The sequence below is a fragment of the Tiliqua scincoides genome, chromosome 2 (genome assembly GCF_035046505.1).
Source record: "Tiliqua scincoides isolate rTilSci1 chromosome 2, rTilSci1.hap2, whole genome shotgun sequence".
In the NCBI taxonomy this organism is placed as follows: Eukaryota; Metazoa; Chordata; class Lepidosauria; order Squamata; family Scincidae; genus Tiliqua; species Tiliqua scincoides.
Genome location: NC_089822.1, coordinates 113941102 through 113958966, shown reverse-complemented (window position 1 = coordinate 113958966; position 17865 = coordinate 113941102). Strand labels below are relative to the sequence as shown.

At 45.9% G+C, this 17865-nt stretch overlaps 1 protein-coding gene across 1 annotated transcript in view; it reads left to right on the top strand.

Annotated features, from left to right (window-relative positions):
* The first annotated feature begins 5627 nt into the window (after window positions 1–5627).
* The window catches only part of SHFL (shiftless antiviral inhibitor of ribosomal frameshifting), a 36940-nt gene continuing 24702 nt past the window's right edge, over window positions 5628–17865 (top strand). The window contains exon 1 of the mRNA XM_066616274.1: window positions 5628–5740. Within this exon, the coding sequence (XP_066472371.1) occupies window positions 5711–5740 (30 nt within the window). The 5' untranslated portion in view covers window positions 5628–5710. The remainder of the gene's footprint in view (window positions 5741–17865) is intronic.

Below are 17865 nucleotides of genomic sequence, written 5' to 3'. Positions count from 1 at the left end.
ACATCCATGTGCTGGCCTCTGGAGGCTGAGTCCTGACCTGAGTCCTGCTGCACTAAGGCTGCACTGGCCAAATCAGGCATTCCAAGGTGGGGGAGAACTGGCAGTGGGCGGACCCGTGGGCTGGCCATGGCCAAGTGGGAGATGGGGCACTGAACTCTCTACCCTCAACAAGGCACTATTGCATGTGCACTCAGATGGCACAATTTTCACATACAAACACTGAATATGCATCTTGACCATATGTTGCTTCTATCTATTCCTTGTTATGCTCTCATTGTTTTTCTTTGCTTTCCACAGGCAGCTTTCCACCAAGGGCACACAGGATCCATCTCATGTCCAGTTGTGCAGACACGAGGGAAGCCCACAGCCTGCCTGGCAGCAGTGCCCAATGTGATTCCATCTGTTCCTCTGTGAGGTTGCTTACAGACAAGCTCCTGTAGCTTAGCAAATTCCACCACAGACAGTGATATCACTGGTGCAACCAGACCACGCTGACACTTGCTCCTCTTCTACTTTGTCATACAGTGAGCAAAGGCACAAAAACTCTGCTGCAATGAGATAATTGGTAACCTCACTTTCATGTTTTTCAGATGCTGTTCTGCCTATAATGATGTTCAATAAATACTTTGACTCCAATAACACTAGTTACTTTGTTAGCAGATAGAGATTCTTTCTCTCCCTCATCATAGTTGTGTGTTTTTGTTTTAATCTCAGCTGGCCTCAGGATGGTTCTCTGCTGCCAGGACACAAGGTCTACATCATCCTCACTCTACTTCCTTGGCATACTACTCTCCTTTATACTTCTTCCATTCCTTCCCTCTCTTTCTTTTCCAGTCTGGGGGGGGGGGAAGAGAAGTAGTTAAAATGAATGAACAGACAGAGGATGGCACCCCCTACCAATCTGTGGCTTAAGGTAACCACTCATACTTGTACACTGGTGGAATACCAGGTGGCTGCACCTTGCATTTTTCTGAAGTGTTATGTAGGAAAATATCACACAGGTTTGGTATGAAAGACTGTGGGTGCAAACCTAACCCCTTATGTCAGTGCTTTCCAGCACTGACATAAGAGCAATGCAGCTCTGAGGTAAGGGAACAAATATTCCCTTACTTTGAGGAGGCCTCTGTGAGTAACACCCAACTGCAGGGTGCAGCACATGTCCCATTGGCACCCATTGGCTGGAAAGCACTGACATAAGGGGTTAGGATTGCGCCCTGCGGCTCCTCCATCTCCTGGGCAACCCCATGTTGTTACACTGTGTCACCAGGAACTACTAGTCCATTCCCCTCTGAGCACATTCCTTAAGTCTTTGCACCCGCTCTAAAAAAATCTTTGCAGAGGACACTAAAACCAGCATACCAGGCACATTGTTTGCATTCGTCACTAACTGTTGGACAACATTGTTACTGCTATATGCTTCTATACATGCTGTTGGTGCCTTCCCTTAGGGGAGAGAGTTCCTTACATGATTTGACATTGATTATATAGTCTCCCATCTCATGAGATAAATAAAAGCCTCCTTTTGACTTTTCTCCTGTGTGTATGTTATTTAGTGACTCTAAATCCCACACCAAACCACCAAGCCACCATAAATTTGTGTGTCACAAGGAACACTAATGGGCCCTGGGGTGGTATTACCTTCAGACAATTGCCGTGTTTCTGGAAGAAACAAAAGTGCACATTTGCATAGCATGAACTCAACACATTATGACAGTCCATTATGTGAGGTTGTGCTGCTCTCTAATGGAGAGGATACACATCTGAATGAATGTCAGCTCTCTGTTCCTGTTGAGAACCCTCAGTAGCAGTATCAAAGGGAGAAAAATGTACAAGTTTGACATTGGGGGGAGGAGGGAGAGAACCTGCATCTGCTTAAATGCTTGCACATAACTGTTATAGATATCAGAAACTTGCCCTATATTGAACTTGGCAATGTTTTATGGTCCTCTCAAGGTGGCCACTACACCTCAAGTGGGTTTTGGTCTTCTAACACCCCCTTAGGTTGATTCCACTTTGCCTCATTGATGCATATGGAATCTTAGTGAGGTTAAAAGTAGTGGTGATTGTTTGTGATAAAGTAGGGCCTGCTTTTGGCAGAACTATTGAAAAGGTCTCAGTTTGGACAATGCAATCCTATGACTATTTGGAATTAATGCTGCCACCAATCTAGTAATCTTGACCAACTCTCTAAGCCCTGAACGACTTTCTTAGCTTCAGTATCCTTGGATTCTTTGCCTAGCAATGACTTTCTGATCATTGAGCTGTTGTCCTAAGTTATATTTTCCTCCCACCATTCTCTCAAGGAGCTCAGAGCAGTATATGTGATTGGCTTCTATTGTCCACCAAGAAATCATGATTGGTTCAGGGTTACTCAGTGGAGTGAACAGGGATTTGACCTGGGGCTCTTCCATGGAAGTTTCACTGTTTCCAGTACAGCACTCTGGAACTCGATCTGAGAAATTTCTGACAGCAAAAAGTTAGTTATTTAAAGCAATTTTTATCTTTCCTTTTGGCCATAAGGTTTCTAAGGCTGATTACAAAATAAAATGTTAAAATAGCAATTGTATTGGCAACCTTCAGTCTCGAAAGACTATGGTATCGCACTCTGAAAGGTGGTTCTGGCACAGCGTCTAGTGTGGCTGAAAAGGCCAATCCGGGAGTGACAATCCCTTCCACACCGGGAGCAAGTGCAGTCTGTCCCTGGTCTGTCTCCCTGGCTATGGGCCTTCCTTCTTTGCCTCTTAGCCTCAGACTGTTGGCAAAGTGTCTCTTCAAACTGGGAAAGGCCATGCTGCACAGCCTGCCTCCAAGCGGGCCGCTCAGAGGCCAGGGTTTCTCACTTGTTGAGGTCCATCCCTAAGGCCTTCAGATCCCTCTTGCAGATGTCCTTGTATCACAGCTGTGGTCTACCTGTAGGGCGCTTTCCTTGCACGAGTTCTCCATAGAGGAGATCCTTTGGGATCCGGCCATCATCCATTCTCACGACATGACCAAGCCAACGCAGGCGTCTCTGTTTCAGCAGTGAATACATGCTAGGGATTCCAGCACGTTCCAGGACTGTGTTGTTTGGAACTTTGTCCTGCCAGGTGATGCCGAGGATGCGTCGGAGGCAGCGCATGTGGAAAGCGCTCAGTTTCCTCTCCTGTTGTGAGCGAAGAGTCCATGACTCGCTGCAGTACAGAAGTGTACTCAGGACACAAGCTCTGTAGACCTGGATCTTGGTATGTTCCGTCAGCTTCTTGTTGGACCAGACTCTCTTTGTGAGTCTGGAAAACGTGGTAGCTGCTTTACCGATGCGCTTGTTTAGCTCGGTATTGAGAGAAAGAGTGTCGGAGATCGTTGAGCCAAGGTACACAAAGTCATGGACAACCTCCAGTTCATGCTCAGAGATTGTAATGCAGGGAGGTGAGTCCACATCCTGAACCATGACCTGTGTTTTCTTCAGGCTGATTGTCAGTCCAAAATCTTGGCAGGCCTTGCTAAAACGATCCATGAGCTGCTGGAGATCTTTGGCAGAGTGGGTAGTGACAGCTGCATTGTCGGCAAAGAGGAAGTCACGCAGACATTTCAGCTGGACTTTGGATTTTGCTCTCAGTCTGGAGAGGTTGAAGAGCTTTCCGTCTGATCTGGTCCGGAGATAGATGCCTTCTGTTGCAGTTCCAAAGGCCTGCTTCAGCAGGACAGCGAAGAAAATCCCAAACAAGGTTGGTGCAAGAACACAGCCCTGCTTCACTCCGCTTCGGATGTCAAAAGGGTCTGATGTGGAGCCATCGAAGACAACAGTGCCCTTCATGTCCTTGTGGAAAGATCTGATGATGCTGAGGAGCCTGGGTGGACATCCAATCTTGGGGAGAATCTTGAAGAGGCCGTCTCTGCTGACCAGGTCAAAAGCCTTTGTGAGACCTATGAAGGCTATAAAGAGTGGCTGTCGTTGTTCCCTGCATTTCTCCTGCAGTTGTCTAAGGGAGAATACCATATCAGTGGTGGACCTGTTGGCTCGGAATCCACACTGCGATTCTGGATAGACGCTCTCTGCAAGTACCTGGAGCCTCTTTAGTACAACTCGGGCAAACAGCTTTCCTACAACGCTAAGGAGAGAGATGCCGCGGTAGTTGTTGCAGTCACCCCTGTCACCTTTGTTCTTGTACAGCGTGATGATGTTTGCATCCCTCATGTCAAAATAGCAATAAAATATCAGAAATAATCTACAGTGAAACAGAATATTAAGTAAGAATTAGTATCAATGCAACTATATTTAAATTATAGGCAGTCCAAGCAAAACCCATTTACTTACATTTATTATTTAGAGACAGCACTATTGGCACATATGTTGTTTCACAATATTTCATAAGCAAAAAAGGCGACAGGTCCCTAGTCTTCATCAAGAAAATGAGGTGGCAGGAAGGGAGGGGAACTGTGCCACTTGGTCTTTTACAGTGACAGGAGAGTGGGGAATTTTAGAATCATAACAAAGAGGGAGAAACCCTTCTGACTCTAGTGTATCTCATTTGAGACACCTGCCTAGTGTAGCATCATCCCTAAACATATCAACCTCATTTGATATCTAGACCAGTGTTTCTCAATGTTTGTTCCCTACTGTACCACTTCACATGGTCCACCTATTCAAAGTACCACCAGAAGTAACTGGAGATGACATCATCGCCAGTACTTTCGGGTTCAGAAGCCAGATGCAACACAACAAACACTCATAAGAGGCTCAGGGTGGACGGGAAGAGTTTTTTGAGTGTGGGAAAGCATGCTTTGGAGCTCTGCCCATGGAGCTGAGCCTCCTACTGCTGTTTGTTGTGTTGCGTTCCTGGTCTTACTGCTGGGAGGCAGGTATTCAGGGGTCCCCCAAGTACCACCAGACACCACCTCAAGTACAACTGTTGGTACCCATACCACTGGTTGAGAAGCACTGATCTAGACTTGATCTCGGCCTCCGCTCTTTCCAGCTGTAGTATGGTGATATCAGAACTTACAGGATTGTTGTAAAGAAAACATCAAGACATGTGAAGTGCTTTGAATGTTCAAAAGCACTACTGTATATAAAATGCTGTTTTTCTACTGAATGCCACAATAAAAGCCCAATCCTAGGCATGTCTACTCAGAAGTGAGTCCTATTAGAGTCAATGGGGCTTTCTCCCAGGAAAGTGTGGATAGGATTGGGCTGTAAATGAGCTAGATAGGAAGCGGTGAGCCTTTTAAAAAAGGGGAAAGAGTGTATAAAGGTAAATCATGGAACTGATGCTAACTGAGAAACACGTCATTGCATAATGCACTGGACGGAGGGAGCAAAGTGCACTGCAGGGGAGCAAACTTTGCAGTCGCTCTAAATGAAGACACATCAGTGCTCCCATCCTAAACACCAGTGGAAATTAGATCAGGTTGAAATTAGCTGGAAAAAAGCAGCACTCCGAGTGGGTGAAAGGTGCCTTATCCTAAAAGTCCAGCAGGAGACGGGGGGGGGGGGAGCACTGGTCTCTCCCCGCTCTGGCGCCGCCTCTGGTTGCATTGCTCCCTGAGCTCCAGGTCCAGCGGGCCTGCCCGTCCATCTCAGCCGGGCGGGCTCTGGGCACAGACCAGAACGAAAGCGAAAGCAAAGCCAGGCAGCCTGGTGGGGTCTCCTGGGCCCGTCCCCTGCTGCTCAGTCTGGCCCGAGCGCCTGGCCAAGCGGCTGCGGAGCAGCAGCGGGCTCGCCTGCAGCGCCATGCACCGGGAGCGGCAGGATGAAGTGGAGGTAGGCACCGCTCCTCGGTCTTCCCCGCCCGCATCCAGCTGGAGGAGCTGAGAAGCGCTGCGAGCAAGCGCTGGCGGGACGGAGGCGGGCTGCACCAGCTGAGCAGGCGGTCTGGATGTGGCTGCAAAGGGTTCCAGCGACAATCGCGACAGCTCCGTGACATCCTTCCAGTTCTGCACCCGGGGAGGGGCGGGGGGAGAACGTCAGCAGCCTGTTCTGCTGTCCGCCCTCCAATACCTGGTGTTCAGGAGTACGCAGTACAGCTTTTGACTCTGCAGGTTTCACTTGTCTGCCTTGGCTAACAGCTGTTGACGCATCCATCCTCCTCCATAAATTAGTCCAGCGGTTCCCAAACTGTGGGGCCTGAACCCACCAGTGGTTCCTGGCACAATTTTTGTTGGGTTGTGAAACTGACAGGGCAGATTAGGCTATGTGCATCAAGGGTTAAACCAGCTGCTGTTGGGGGGCACTGCTGCCCAATCACTGTTATAGCCACACCCCTTGGCAGCTGCCTCTAGGGCCTCTGAAAAGTTTGGGAACCACTGGCAGCCCAATCCTAGGTATGTCTACTCAGAAGTAAGTCCCATTAGAGTCAATGGGGCTTACTCTCAGGAAAGAATGGATAAGATTGGGCTGTGATCAAGTGAAACATTCTCTATTAACTAGTCTTATTAGTTCGGCATCCATGGTGGTCATCTGGAGAAGTTCTTTTTCACATTGTACCAGTCTCTGATGTTAGATGGGGGGGGGGGGGGGAGTCATGGAAGGAGGCCTTTTCTGTGTTGGCCCCCAGCATGTAGAACTCCCTGCCTCTGTAGCTCTCTCTTTGACGATGTTTAAGAATTGCTGTGTAAAAACATTTATTCCCACAAGTTTTTAAAAATTCTGTGATTTATGTGATGCTGTTCTTCCTCTGGGTTATTTTTGCTGTTTTTGTTGCTACTGTTTTATTGATTCCGTATTATTTTATTGTGGTCCTTGTTTTTGCCAGGAATGGGAACTCAGGTGACTTGAGTTCGAGTCATGAAAATGCACACTTTTTGCTGACTCATGTACATTCAAGTCATGCATGTAGAAGACTCGACAAAACACTCGAGTCAAGGGCTCCTTGATTCAGCACTCATCCCCACACACGCAGACTCGAGTCTGTGTCTGGGTGTGCTTGCTTGCTCTTTTCACAGCATGAAAGACCTCATGGAGCCATAATTCAAACCAGGCAAGCATCAGGGAAGTTCTAGCCCAGGGGCAGGGAAGGGTTAATATTTTGCTTTTGCAACAAATAGGAGGTGGGAGGCGGGAGCAGGCTCTCTGGCTCATCTCTGGAAGAACCAATTATAATTGGATGAAGATTGGGCGTTCTGATATTTTCTTTGGTTGAGGTAGGGCAGGAGCCCAAGGGGGTTCTTGCCTTGGGATTGACTGAAGAAGCCCAGGGAAGGGGAGGGAGCGAGATCAGGCTCTTTTGCCCATCTCTGAAAGAACCGATGATTACACAGGCCAACACGCATTTTGCTTCCTTAAACGTTACACCAATTCCTGGGTATATTTGGGTGGTGATTCCAAAAATGGCATCATTTTGCCGTCATGTCTAGTTTTGGAGACACGCCCTAGCCTCTAGTGAATGGTTCAAGCAGCTTCCTCATGAGGAAGCTGCTTGAAACATTCACTTAATGAGGCTATACTATATCTCCAAAACTAGACGTGATAGGGCAAAACGGATGCCATTTTTGGAATCAGCACCTCAAATTCATATCAAACCACCATAAAGTTTGGGAAAAGCTTTTCTGACCCTCAATTTTGTAGGCCTGTGTTATTGGATGAAGGATTGGCGGTCTGATATTTTCTTGGGCTGAAGTAGGGCAGAAGCCCAAGGGGGTTCTTGCCTTAGAATTGGCTGGAGAAGCCCAGGAAGGGGGAGGAGGTGGTTCATAGCTATCACGTTTTCCAAATACAACTACTTCTGAGTAGAGCTGCAAAGGAATGGGTCATCCTGGTAAGTCTCCCAGCTGCTGTGTGTGATCCTCCTCCCTCTTGCCACTTCTGTCCCTGCTCCCATGCAGTCCATCCCACCTCCTCCTACCTTAATTACAGATGGAATGGCGGCATCAGGGGAGTGATTAAAGAGAACTCCCCCCCACACAGAGACACACACCCAGCAGCAGCTCCAGTTTTTTCCATGGCTAGGTGTTTAAAGGGAACGACTTGAGACACAAGTCTTTTCAAGTAGCAAAAATGCTCTGAGTGACTTGGAAAGTGCCCCCCTTAGGACTCACTTTTGAGTCGAGTCATGGGAGAGGAGACTCGTGCCTCGACTTGCGTCTAGCTGCGCTGGACTTGCCTAGCCCTGGTTTTTGCTGGCTGCTTTGCGCATCTCCACATGATGTGGGTAAAGCTAGGTGAATTTTATATTAAAGAGCATTCCTTTCTAACATCACCTGATAATGGATGGGAGAGGTACTAGCAGAGAGCATTTAATTCTAAATGCTGACCCTCAGGTCAACATAGAAGCCTTTTTCCACCCCACCCCCCATCTCAAGTGTGTGAGTGCTGGTTGTATTTATCTGTGTGTGAGAAAAGCACTCCTTACATGCTTGAAGGCACTGTCATAATTACTCCATGTATTCACAAGGCTTAGCCATGGCACTGATAATTGATTCCAGGGCTAAGCCTTGACTCTACTTAAACTCTGAAGAGAGATTTCAGGGCCAAAGCAAGAAAGGTGTGAAGAACTCAAATGCTCATAAAAACAGGGCTGGACAGATTGTAGATTGCATGATCCACTGTTCACCCCTATCAAGTTTCTAGTTGGCCACATAACAACTGCTAGTGCCTGAGATTCTTGCAAAGAATTTTTGACTGGGTGATTTCAGTTTGCCCAAGCTAGGTTCGAATGTTCAGGTCAAGAGCACTTAATGCAGATGGGTCATGTTGCACCTGTTAAAGGGTCCACAGTTTGCAGTTTTCCTCTGTAAATTTAAAAACAAGTCAGTGGACAGCAGGAACTCTCATTTTCTAAAAAGAAGACCATGCAAGTTTCAGGTCAACCTTTTGGGAAGACAACTCTAGAAATAGGATTTATGTTTTGGAATAGGATTTCTGTTTTGGGAAGACAATCTTAGAAATAGACAACATAAACAAAATGTTTCTCTTTTATTGTTATTTCAGATTCAGTTTTGAGATGAATTACCACTTTTTAATGGGCGCGCTATTGAAGCCTATTGAAGCTTCAAGCCTATTGGAGCTCGCCTATAAGTCGATCCCACAGATAAATGGAGGGCAGGTTTTGGGCCAACAATCATGGAATTTTCTATGACGCTCAGATAACTCGGGGGTTAAACTTAGGGGGGTGTCTGACTATAGTTTTGTCTGATTTTACTCGACGCCAGATCCTGAAAAATAACCCACCACTAATTTTTACCTAAGAACTGTAGTCTCTAATTTATTAAAAACATAGTAAAAGATCATAAGATACATTTTTATTCTTTTAAAATTCTGGTCTTCATCACCTTTTTATAAGCACTATAAGAGTAAGTGCACTGTAAACAACATACCAGTAAAACAGTGGTTCCCAACCTGGTATTCATGTACTCCCAGGGACACTCAACAGAACCTTTAAGGGGTACTTGAAAAAGAATGGAATAATGGTAGAAAAAGGCAGGTGCAGGCTTTGCACATTTTACAAACTCTCTTGCTCCAGAATGCCTTGCAAGACAAGAATGCCTTGCAAGGACCAGCAAGGCAGGAAGGGAGGTAGCTAGTTGGCTGTGAAAGCCCCATCAATAGCTAGTTTTTTATCATCAGTTCATCTATGAACCAGTGATTGAAAACCCGCACAGTAAAAAAGCTGAAACATAATATGGAAAGTGATCAATCACTCAGAATTTCTCAGCACACTTCTGGTGCAAAACAGTGCAAAGGCAGAGTCTTCTGTTCTTCAGACAGATGAAAAGAGAAAATATCTGATGAATACATGAAGTCTGGGCTTTCATATGGAGGAGATGAGGGCTTGTCTTACTAATTACAAACATTTTGCTAATAGGAAGGGTACAATTTATGGAAATGGGCTGCCAAGGGATATGCAAGTGAAAAAGGTTGGGAACCACTGCAGGAGAACCAGGAATCAAATCCACCTTTAAGGTGTCTGGTGTGTTAAGCCAGAAGCTCTACATACAACATATAACACATAACTGGGAGTGTGCAATTCAATTCACAGCAGAGAGATGCAGCTGCATATATTTGCAGCCCTTTTTACTCAGAAGTAGACCCACTGCTTTCCGTGGGTATTATTCTGAAGTAATAGTGCACTGAATTGTAGCCTGGGAAGGAGGGTCCCATCCTGGTGTTTCAAAAAACAGACCTGCTTTGCAAGCATTTGCCAAGCGGAACCAGGCTGCAGCAGAAGGAAGGAGAATAAAAGGTTAACAAATTGCTTTTAAGGAGCTGTGCCTGCCTGCTGCTTGAGAAACTTGGCGCCTGTCTGCCCTTGAGAAAGGAAACTGTTCAGAGTTGAAAGGCTCTGCCCTCTGATTGACCCAGAGATAAGGGAAGTGATAATTTGAACTTGATTACTTGGCAAAAATGTCACATACTATAGGCGATTATCTACTGTAGTTTAACACAGATTTGTTGTCCCTGTGCCATTCTTTGACTACCACAATGTGATTGCAATCAGGGGCATGATACTAGGGTTGATTCCTCTCCCCACCATCATTTTCAATACACTGTCCTCAGGGGCGGACTAGAGATTTGAAATCATTTTTTTACAACCATTGGTGTTAGCTATTCTGGCATAAATAATGTGGAGCATATGGGTTTGATCATGGGTCTTGATGTAGCCTCAGTGTGGGCTGAGATGCACTTCAGATGCGTGAAGTGTTTTATGCAAGCATGCATTGTCATGCACACATAGAGAGAGGCATGAGTTTGATGAATCAGGAAAAAGATCTTGAGATCATGGTGACCTCAGTGAAAATATCAACCAAGTGTGCAGCAATAGTGAAGAAGGCAAATTCTGTGCACAGAATTTGCACAAATTCTGTCATTACAAAAGGGATTGAGAATAAGGTTGGTAGTGGTAGTACTGTACTATATTGCCCCTGTATAAATCCATGGTGCAACTACAATTAAAATACAATGACAGTTGTAGTCACCACACCTCATGAAGGTTATTGCAGAGCTAGAGAAGGTACAAAAGAGAGCAACAAAAAGTAATCAGAGGGCTGGCACATCTTCCTTTTGAGGTAAAGCTGCAGCATTTTGGGCTTTTTAGTTTGGAGAAAAGGCAATTAACCCGTTTCTGCCCAGCCTACAGGTGTATACATTTGATCCCTGTTGCTTATATTCAAAGTTGGACAGAAATGGCTTAAGGTGGGGACATGATTGAGACTTACCTATGTTTCCCCGAAAATAAGACACTGTCATATTTTGGGGAGCTCAAAAAAAAACACACTAGGTCTTATTTTCAGGGTAGGTCTTATTTTTTTTTCAGAAGTCAGTCCCTTTATAGTTAATGGGACTTACTCCCTGGAAGGTGTGGAAAGCCTCAGAGCCTGTTAGGCAGGGTTGCCTCACTTGCTGCTTCCCACCTCAGCTCCTCCTCAGCGTCCTCTGCCCAAGGTAGCACAGCAGGCGCTTTCTAGGTGGCGTGTACAGGAGTGCAGCATTCCCGGTCACGTTGTCCACCTGCCCCTGCCCGAGGACACCTTCCCCCCGTCCCGGCCCTGATCACAACTAGGTCTTATTTTCGGGGTGGGTCTTATATTTCAGCAATTCTCAAAAAACACACTAGGTCTTATTTTCGGGTTAGGTCTTATTTTGGGGAAAACGGTATAAAATGAGAGAGAGAGAGAAGTTTTTCTCCCTCTCTCACAACACTAGAAGCAGTGGTCATTCTGTGAAATGGGTCACTAGGAGACATAGAATAGACAAAAGGACACTCTGAAAGAAGCAGGAAAAAAGAAAGAGGGTGGAGAAGTGAAACAAGGAGGAAAGCAAAACACAGGTGATTGCATTATAAAATAGCTCTTAAACCAGATAATAAACCCCTGATAACTTCCTTCCCAGTTCAGAGCACAGTCTCACTAGTTTGAGGCGTACCCAGGGCATTTGGTACTCAGGGCAACACCATGATGTTATGATGCCACACAGTATTCGGGTGCATGCATAAGTGTCCTTAAGCGACAACAACTGCTACCACCCTGTCGGAGAGTTAATAAAGCAGCTCATTTATTTTCTAACCAAACAGCAACACAGTGAAATCAGAGTAAAATATATGAGAATTGGCCACACAAGATATTTTGTTAACAGTAAGGTAAAGGCGTAATAAAAGAGGCTATATCAAGCCCTCTGAAAGGGAGGGTTGATAACCAAAACCTCAATAAGATCATTTACAATTTGCAACGTTTATTTCCGCAAACCTTGTCTTCCTGTATTGTGCTGCTGTTGCAAATTTAGCTGCCCTGTAGGTAAGATGTTTTTCTAGGGTTGCAGTCCTCTTCATGTTTACTTGGGAGAAAGTCCAGTTGAACTCAGTGGAACATCTGAGCAAACACAGATAGGCTGCGATCCTGTGGACATTTCTCTGGCAGTAAGTTCCATTGAACTCAGTGGTGCTTACTTTTGAGTAGATACAACTAGGCTTGCACTATAAACTGCATACAGTGTGCACAGAATTTCAATTTAGTGGTCTTCATTTTGAATATATTTTCAATAATCTAAACAATTTTTTCTTCCCTCTATCACCATGTATCGTGCAGAAGAAATAGCAATCCAATCTTTCCATTCATTTTGCACCACACATACTGAGCTGTGAGGCTGCATGATTATTTTTCTGTCACCCCTTAATATCTGTTAGTCTTTCGTGTCCCTAGAGAAACTGAAAAATAAGCCAGTGTTTGTTAAACTTCTCTGCTAGGTTACCTGGAGACAAACCCTGAGTCCTGCCAGGCTGTGGTGGCTCTGACACCAAGATCAGGGCCATTCAAAGGCAGGGCACCTTGTTAAAACTCACTTGGTTTCACTTAATCAAATCATAGCATGCCCTTTCACCAAGTAACTCAGGGCAACAGGTTAACATAGCGTTATCTTACTATAACTTCATAGCCAGGTAGGTTAGGCTGAGAATTAGTGACTGATCCAAAGTTACCCAGAACCAAGTAAGGATTCGAAGCCCAAATCTCCATGCTCAAAGTCCCACACACCCTGCTCTTATGGCACACTGATTAATCTGTCCTGGGAAGAGACCAGCAAGGCACCAAATACCAATCGTTTGGTGTGTCAGGCTTTGAATGAAGCCAGCAACTAAAGCAGAAATATGTTTTTGTTCAGGCAAGTTTTTGTTAGGTAGAATTCCCAAGGGGTGACTGCATTAGTTATTGCAGCAAAAACAGCAACATCTTGCATCATCTTCAAGTTGAGTGAATATATTGTGGCAGGAGCTTTTGTGGGCCTACTTTCTCAGAGGGCTTGAATCCATAATTTCAAATGGAAGCTGTGCTTTGAGCTTCTCCAAGTACAACAGGCAAACCATGTTTGCAGCTGCTTCCGTTTTCCATCCACGCAATATTCAGGTCTATCAATTGGCTTCTGTCTCATACATAGTGGAAACCAGAATGCTGGCTATAACTATGGTTTCACAGTTCAGATAAGACAAAACACCACAGACAATCATTTGTGCAGACTAATGTTTCAGTGGGCGGAATGAGGCAGTGACAGGGTGGGGAAGAAGGCATATCAGGCTTAGTAGGGGAGCCAGTTCGGCAGTGGCAGTGCGCACCAAATCCTGATCCCCTTCCTGGGCCTTATCTGTCTTCCCCGGTCAGCATGTACTTGCGCCAACCATAGAGCAGGTCTGAGTTAACCTACTGGGTCTGCAGGGGCTTACCTCTACAAAACTCCCTCACAACATTTAGCGGAGCCCACACCAGTGTTGCTTCATTGCCACACTGGGATTTGTGGTGAACTGGGTGGCTAGCCCAACTTTTCACCATTTACCACTAATTCAGTCTTCCATCCTTTCATCTTAATTCCAGTTGTTTCCAAGCATTTTGCATCCAGCTATGGGGCAATGAGTTGAATGCTTTCTTGTAATCAATCCAGGCTAAATGGGGGTTTGTTTTCCTTCTCTTTCTGTATTCTACTATCTTGTTTATCAGAGCTGATCTTTTGTGTCCTGAGAATTTCTTCAATTTCTGTTTGTCTGGCAGTCATTTATTCTTCTCAAGGTGGTCTTGCATCGCATCTGCTATTATTCCAAGAGCACGAATGTGGTGGTAGATAAGTAATGAGATACTTTTCTTCTTTTCCTGGGTCTTTCATTAAGGCCCAAATCCTAATCAACTTTCCAGCACTGGCATAGCTGTGCCAATGGGGCATGTGCTGCATCAAGCAGTTAGGGGGCAGTCACAGAGGCCTTCTCAAAGTAAGGGAGTGTTTGTTCCCTTACCTCGGAGCTGCATTGTCCTTATGTCAGTGCTGGAAAATAGGTTAGGATTGTATCCTAAGTGGTATGTTTTGCAAGTTGTCAACCATTTGCCAGTGTTTCCTCCCTGAAGTATGACATTCAATTGCTTGGCAATGCTTTCATGCAGACATGTCAAGGGCTTCAGCCAAAAACCGTGGACGTCATCAGTTCCTGGAGCTGTCCAGTTCTTTACCTTCTTTCCTCATTTTCCAACTAATTTCCTTGTTATTACTAAGTTTTGCATGTCAGTTCTGCCTTACTTCAGCTTCAGTATCATTTATCTAGGTTGCCCCATTGTTATATAATCCTTTGTGTTGCCCCATAGATCGGTTCGAAATTGTACCAGTTCTTCTTCGTTTGGTTCTTCAGCACTTCCAGAAACATCTCCGTTAGTGCTTTGATAACAACGTTTCTGGTTTGCCTGGAAGAGTTGGTTCTGTCTGAATTGTATAATTCGTGCTTCATATCTTGCAGTTTTCTTTGATGTTGCCACAATATGCTGTTTTACTGATTCTCAAGTCTCTTTGATTTTTTAAAAATATCAAGCTTGTATCTTTCTGTCAGTTCCTTTCTGGTCCTTTCATTCTTCAGCTTCTTTTCCTTTGTGTCTTTAAGCTTGCTGGCATCTCTTCTTAAAGGCACAATCCTAAAGTGCACTTGGGCTGGTGCAAGTCCCTTGTGTTGGACCAAGAGGGTTGCAAACACGCCGTAAAGCATGTTTGTGCCTCCTTAGGAGCAAGCTGCACCAGTGCACAGAGGCTGCATCCAGCCTCCGCGCCCGTTTGCCCAAGGTAGGTTGCGTAGGCCAACACAGGGGTCTGGGGAGGGCAGGGAGGTGGCGGGAGGGAGGCGCTCCAGGGTGGTGGGAGAAGGTGGGCAGAAGGCGGTCCTGGGAGCAGATAAGAACATAAGAACAGCCCCACTGGATCAGGCCATAGGCCCATCTAGTCCAGTTTCCTGTATCTCACAGCGGCCCACCAAATGCCCCAGGGAGCACACCAGATAACAAGAGACCTCATCCTGGTGCCCTCAGATAGGGAGCAAGAGGCAGGCCTGGGACCCTGCAGATATGCCAGATCCTAGTTCCCGTTCCTGAGCAGTGCGGAGAGGCTGTAAAGGGCAAGGAAGCTTCTTTCCATAAATGGAAGTCTTCCCCTAATGAGGAGAATAAAAAGGAACATAAACTGTGGCAAAAGAAATATAAGGCGGTGATATGGGAGGCCAAGCAAGACTATGAGGAACGCATGGCCAGCAACATTAAGGGGAATAATAAAAGCTTCTTCAAATATGTTAGAAGCAGGAAACCCGCCAGAGAAACGGTTGGCCCTCTGGATGGTGAGGGAGGGAAAGGGGAGATAAAAGAAGACTTAGAGATGGCAGAGAATTTAAATGAGTTCTTTGCATTTGTGTTCACGGCAGAAGACCTTGGGCAGATACCGCTGCCCGAACGGCCCCTCCTGACCGAGGAGTTAGGTCAGATAGAGGTTAAAAGAGAAGATGTTTCAGACCTCATTGATAAATTAAAGATCAATAAGTCACCGGGCCCTGATGGCATCCACCCAAGAGTTATTAAGGAATTGAAGAATGAAGTTGCTGATATCTTGACTAAGATATGCAACTTGTCCCTCAAAACGGCCACGGTGCCAGAAGATTGGAGGATAGCAAATGTCACGCCTATCTTTAAAAAGGGAAAGAGGGGGGACCCAGGAAACTATAGGCCAGTCAGCCTAACATCTATACCGGGTAAGATGGTGGAATGCCTCATCAAAGAAAGAATCTCAAAACACATAGACGAACAGGCCTTGCTGAGGGAGAAGCAGCATGGCTTCTGTAAGGGCAAGTCCTGCCTCACAAACCTTATAGAATTCTTTGAAAAGGTCAACAGGCATGTGGATGCGGGAGAACCCGTGGACATTATATATCTGAATTTTCAGAAGGCGTTCAACACGATCCCTCACCAAAGGCTACTGAAAAAACTCCACAGTCAGGGAATTAGAGGACAGGTCCTCTTATGGATTGAGAACTGGTTGAAGACCAGGAAACAGAGAGTGGGTGTCAATGGGCAATTTTCACAAAGGAGAGAAGTGAAAAGCGGTGTGCCCCAAGGATCTGTCCTGGGACCAGTGCTCTTCAACCATAAATGACCTGGAGACAGGGTTGAGCAGTGAGGTGGCAAAGTTTGCAGATGACACCAAATTTTTCGAGTGGTGAAGACCAGACGTGATTGTGAGGAGCTCCAGAAGGATCTCTCCAGACTGGCAGAATGGGCAGCAAAATGGCAGATGCGCTTCAATGTCAGTAAGTGTAAGGTCATGCACATTGGGGCAAAAAATCAAAACTTCACATATAGGCTGATGGGTTCTGAGCTATCTGTGACAGATCAGGAGAGAGATCTTGGGGTGGTGGTGGACAGGTCGATGAAAGTGTCGACCCAATGTGCGGCGGCAGTAAAGAAGGCCAATTCTATGCTTGGGATCATTAGAAAAGGTATTGAGAACAAAATGGCTAATATTATAATGCCGTTGTACAAATTGATGGTAAAGGCCACACCTGGAGTATTGTGTCCAGTTCTGGTCGCCACATGTCAAAAAAGACATAGTGGAAATGGAAAAGGTGCAAAAGAGAGCGACTAATGATTACTGGGCTGGGGCACCTTCCTTATGAGGAAAGGCTATGGTGTTTGGGCCTTTTCAGCCTAGAAAAGAGGCACCTCAGGGGGGACATGATTGAGACATACAAAATTATGCAGGGGATGGACAGAGTGGATAGAGAGATGCTCTTTACACTCTCACATAACACCAGAACCAGGGGACATCCACTAAAATTGAGTGTTGGGAGTTAGGACAAAAGAAAATATTTCTTTACTCAGTGTGTGGTTGGTCTGTGGAACTCCTTGCCGCAGGATGTGGTGATGGCGTCTGGCCTGGACGCCTTTAAAAGGGGGTTGGACAAGTTTCTGGAGGAAAAATCCATTACGGGTTACAAGCCATGATGCGTATGTGCAACCTCCTGATTTTAGAAATGGGCTATGTCAGAAGGCCAGATGCAAGGGAGGGCACCAGGATGAGGTCTCTTGTTATCTGGTGTGCTCCCTGGGGCATTTGGTGGACCGCTGTGAGATACAGGAAGCTGGACTAGATGGGCCTATGGCCTGATCCAGTGGGGCTGTTCTTTATGTTCTTATGCTGCAAGCCGCTCCCCTCTCCTCTGATTTATACCACCTCTGCAGGTGGCGCAAGTCTGATGAGACCCATTGGGGCTGCAGTGGCTTACCCAGAGGTAAGGGGAAGAGTTTCCCCTTGCCTCCAGCTGAGCCACTTTGGGCCCCTATCTTTTGCTGAATACAGCGCAGGCCTCCTGGCATGTCTGTTCCAGCGCAAGATAGGATTGCACTGTAATTTGTTGATTTTCTTTTGCAGTCTGATTTTCCATTTCAGCACAGTGCTTTGCTGTTTTTTGGTGGGATTGTTTATTTCATACCCGAGATCTTGTGTTATCACCGCTGCTAGACTGTACCGTTGCTTCATTTCCTCCAGGTTTGTTGCATCACAGCCCAATCTAGTGCAAATTCTCCCACTTGAATGCAGCTGGGCCAGTGTTGCCTGGGCTGTATCCTGTGGGGGAATTTTGCAGGCTGGAGATCTCCCCAAGGTAAAGGGAAGTT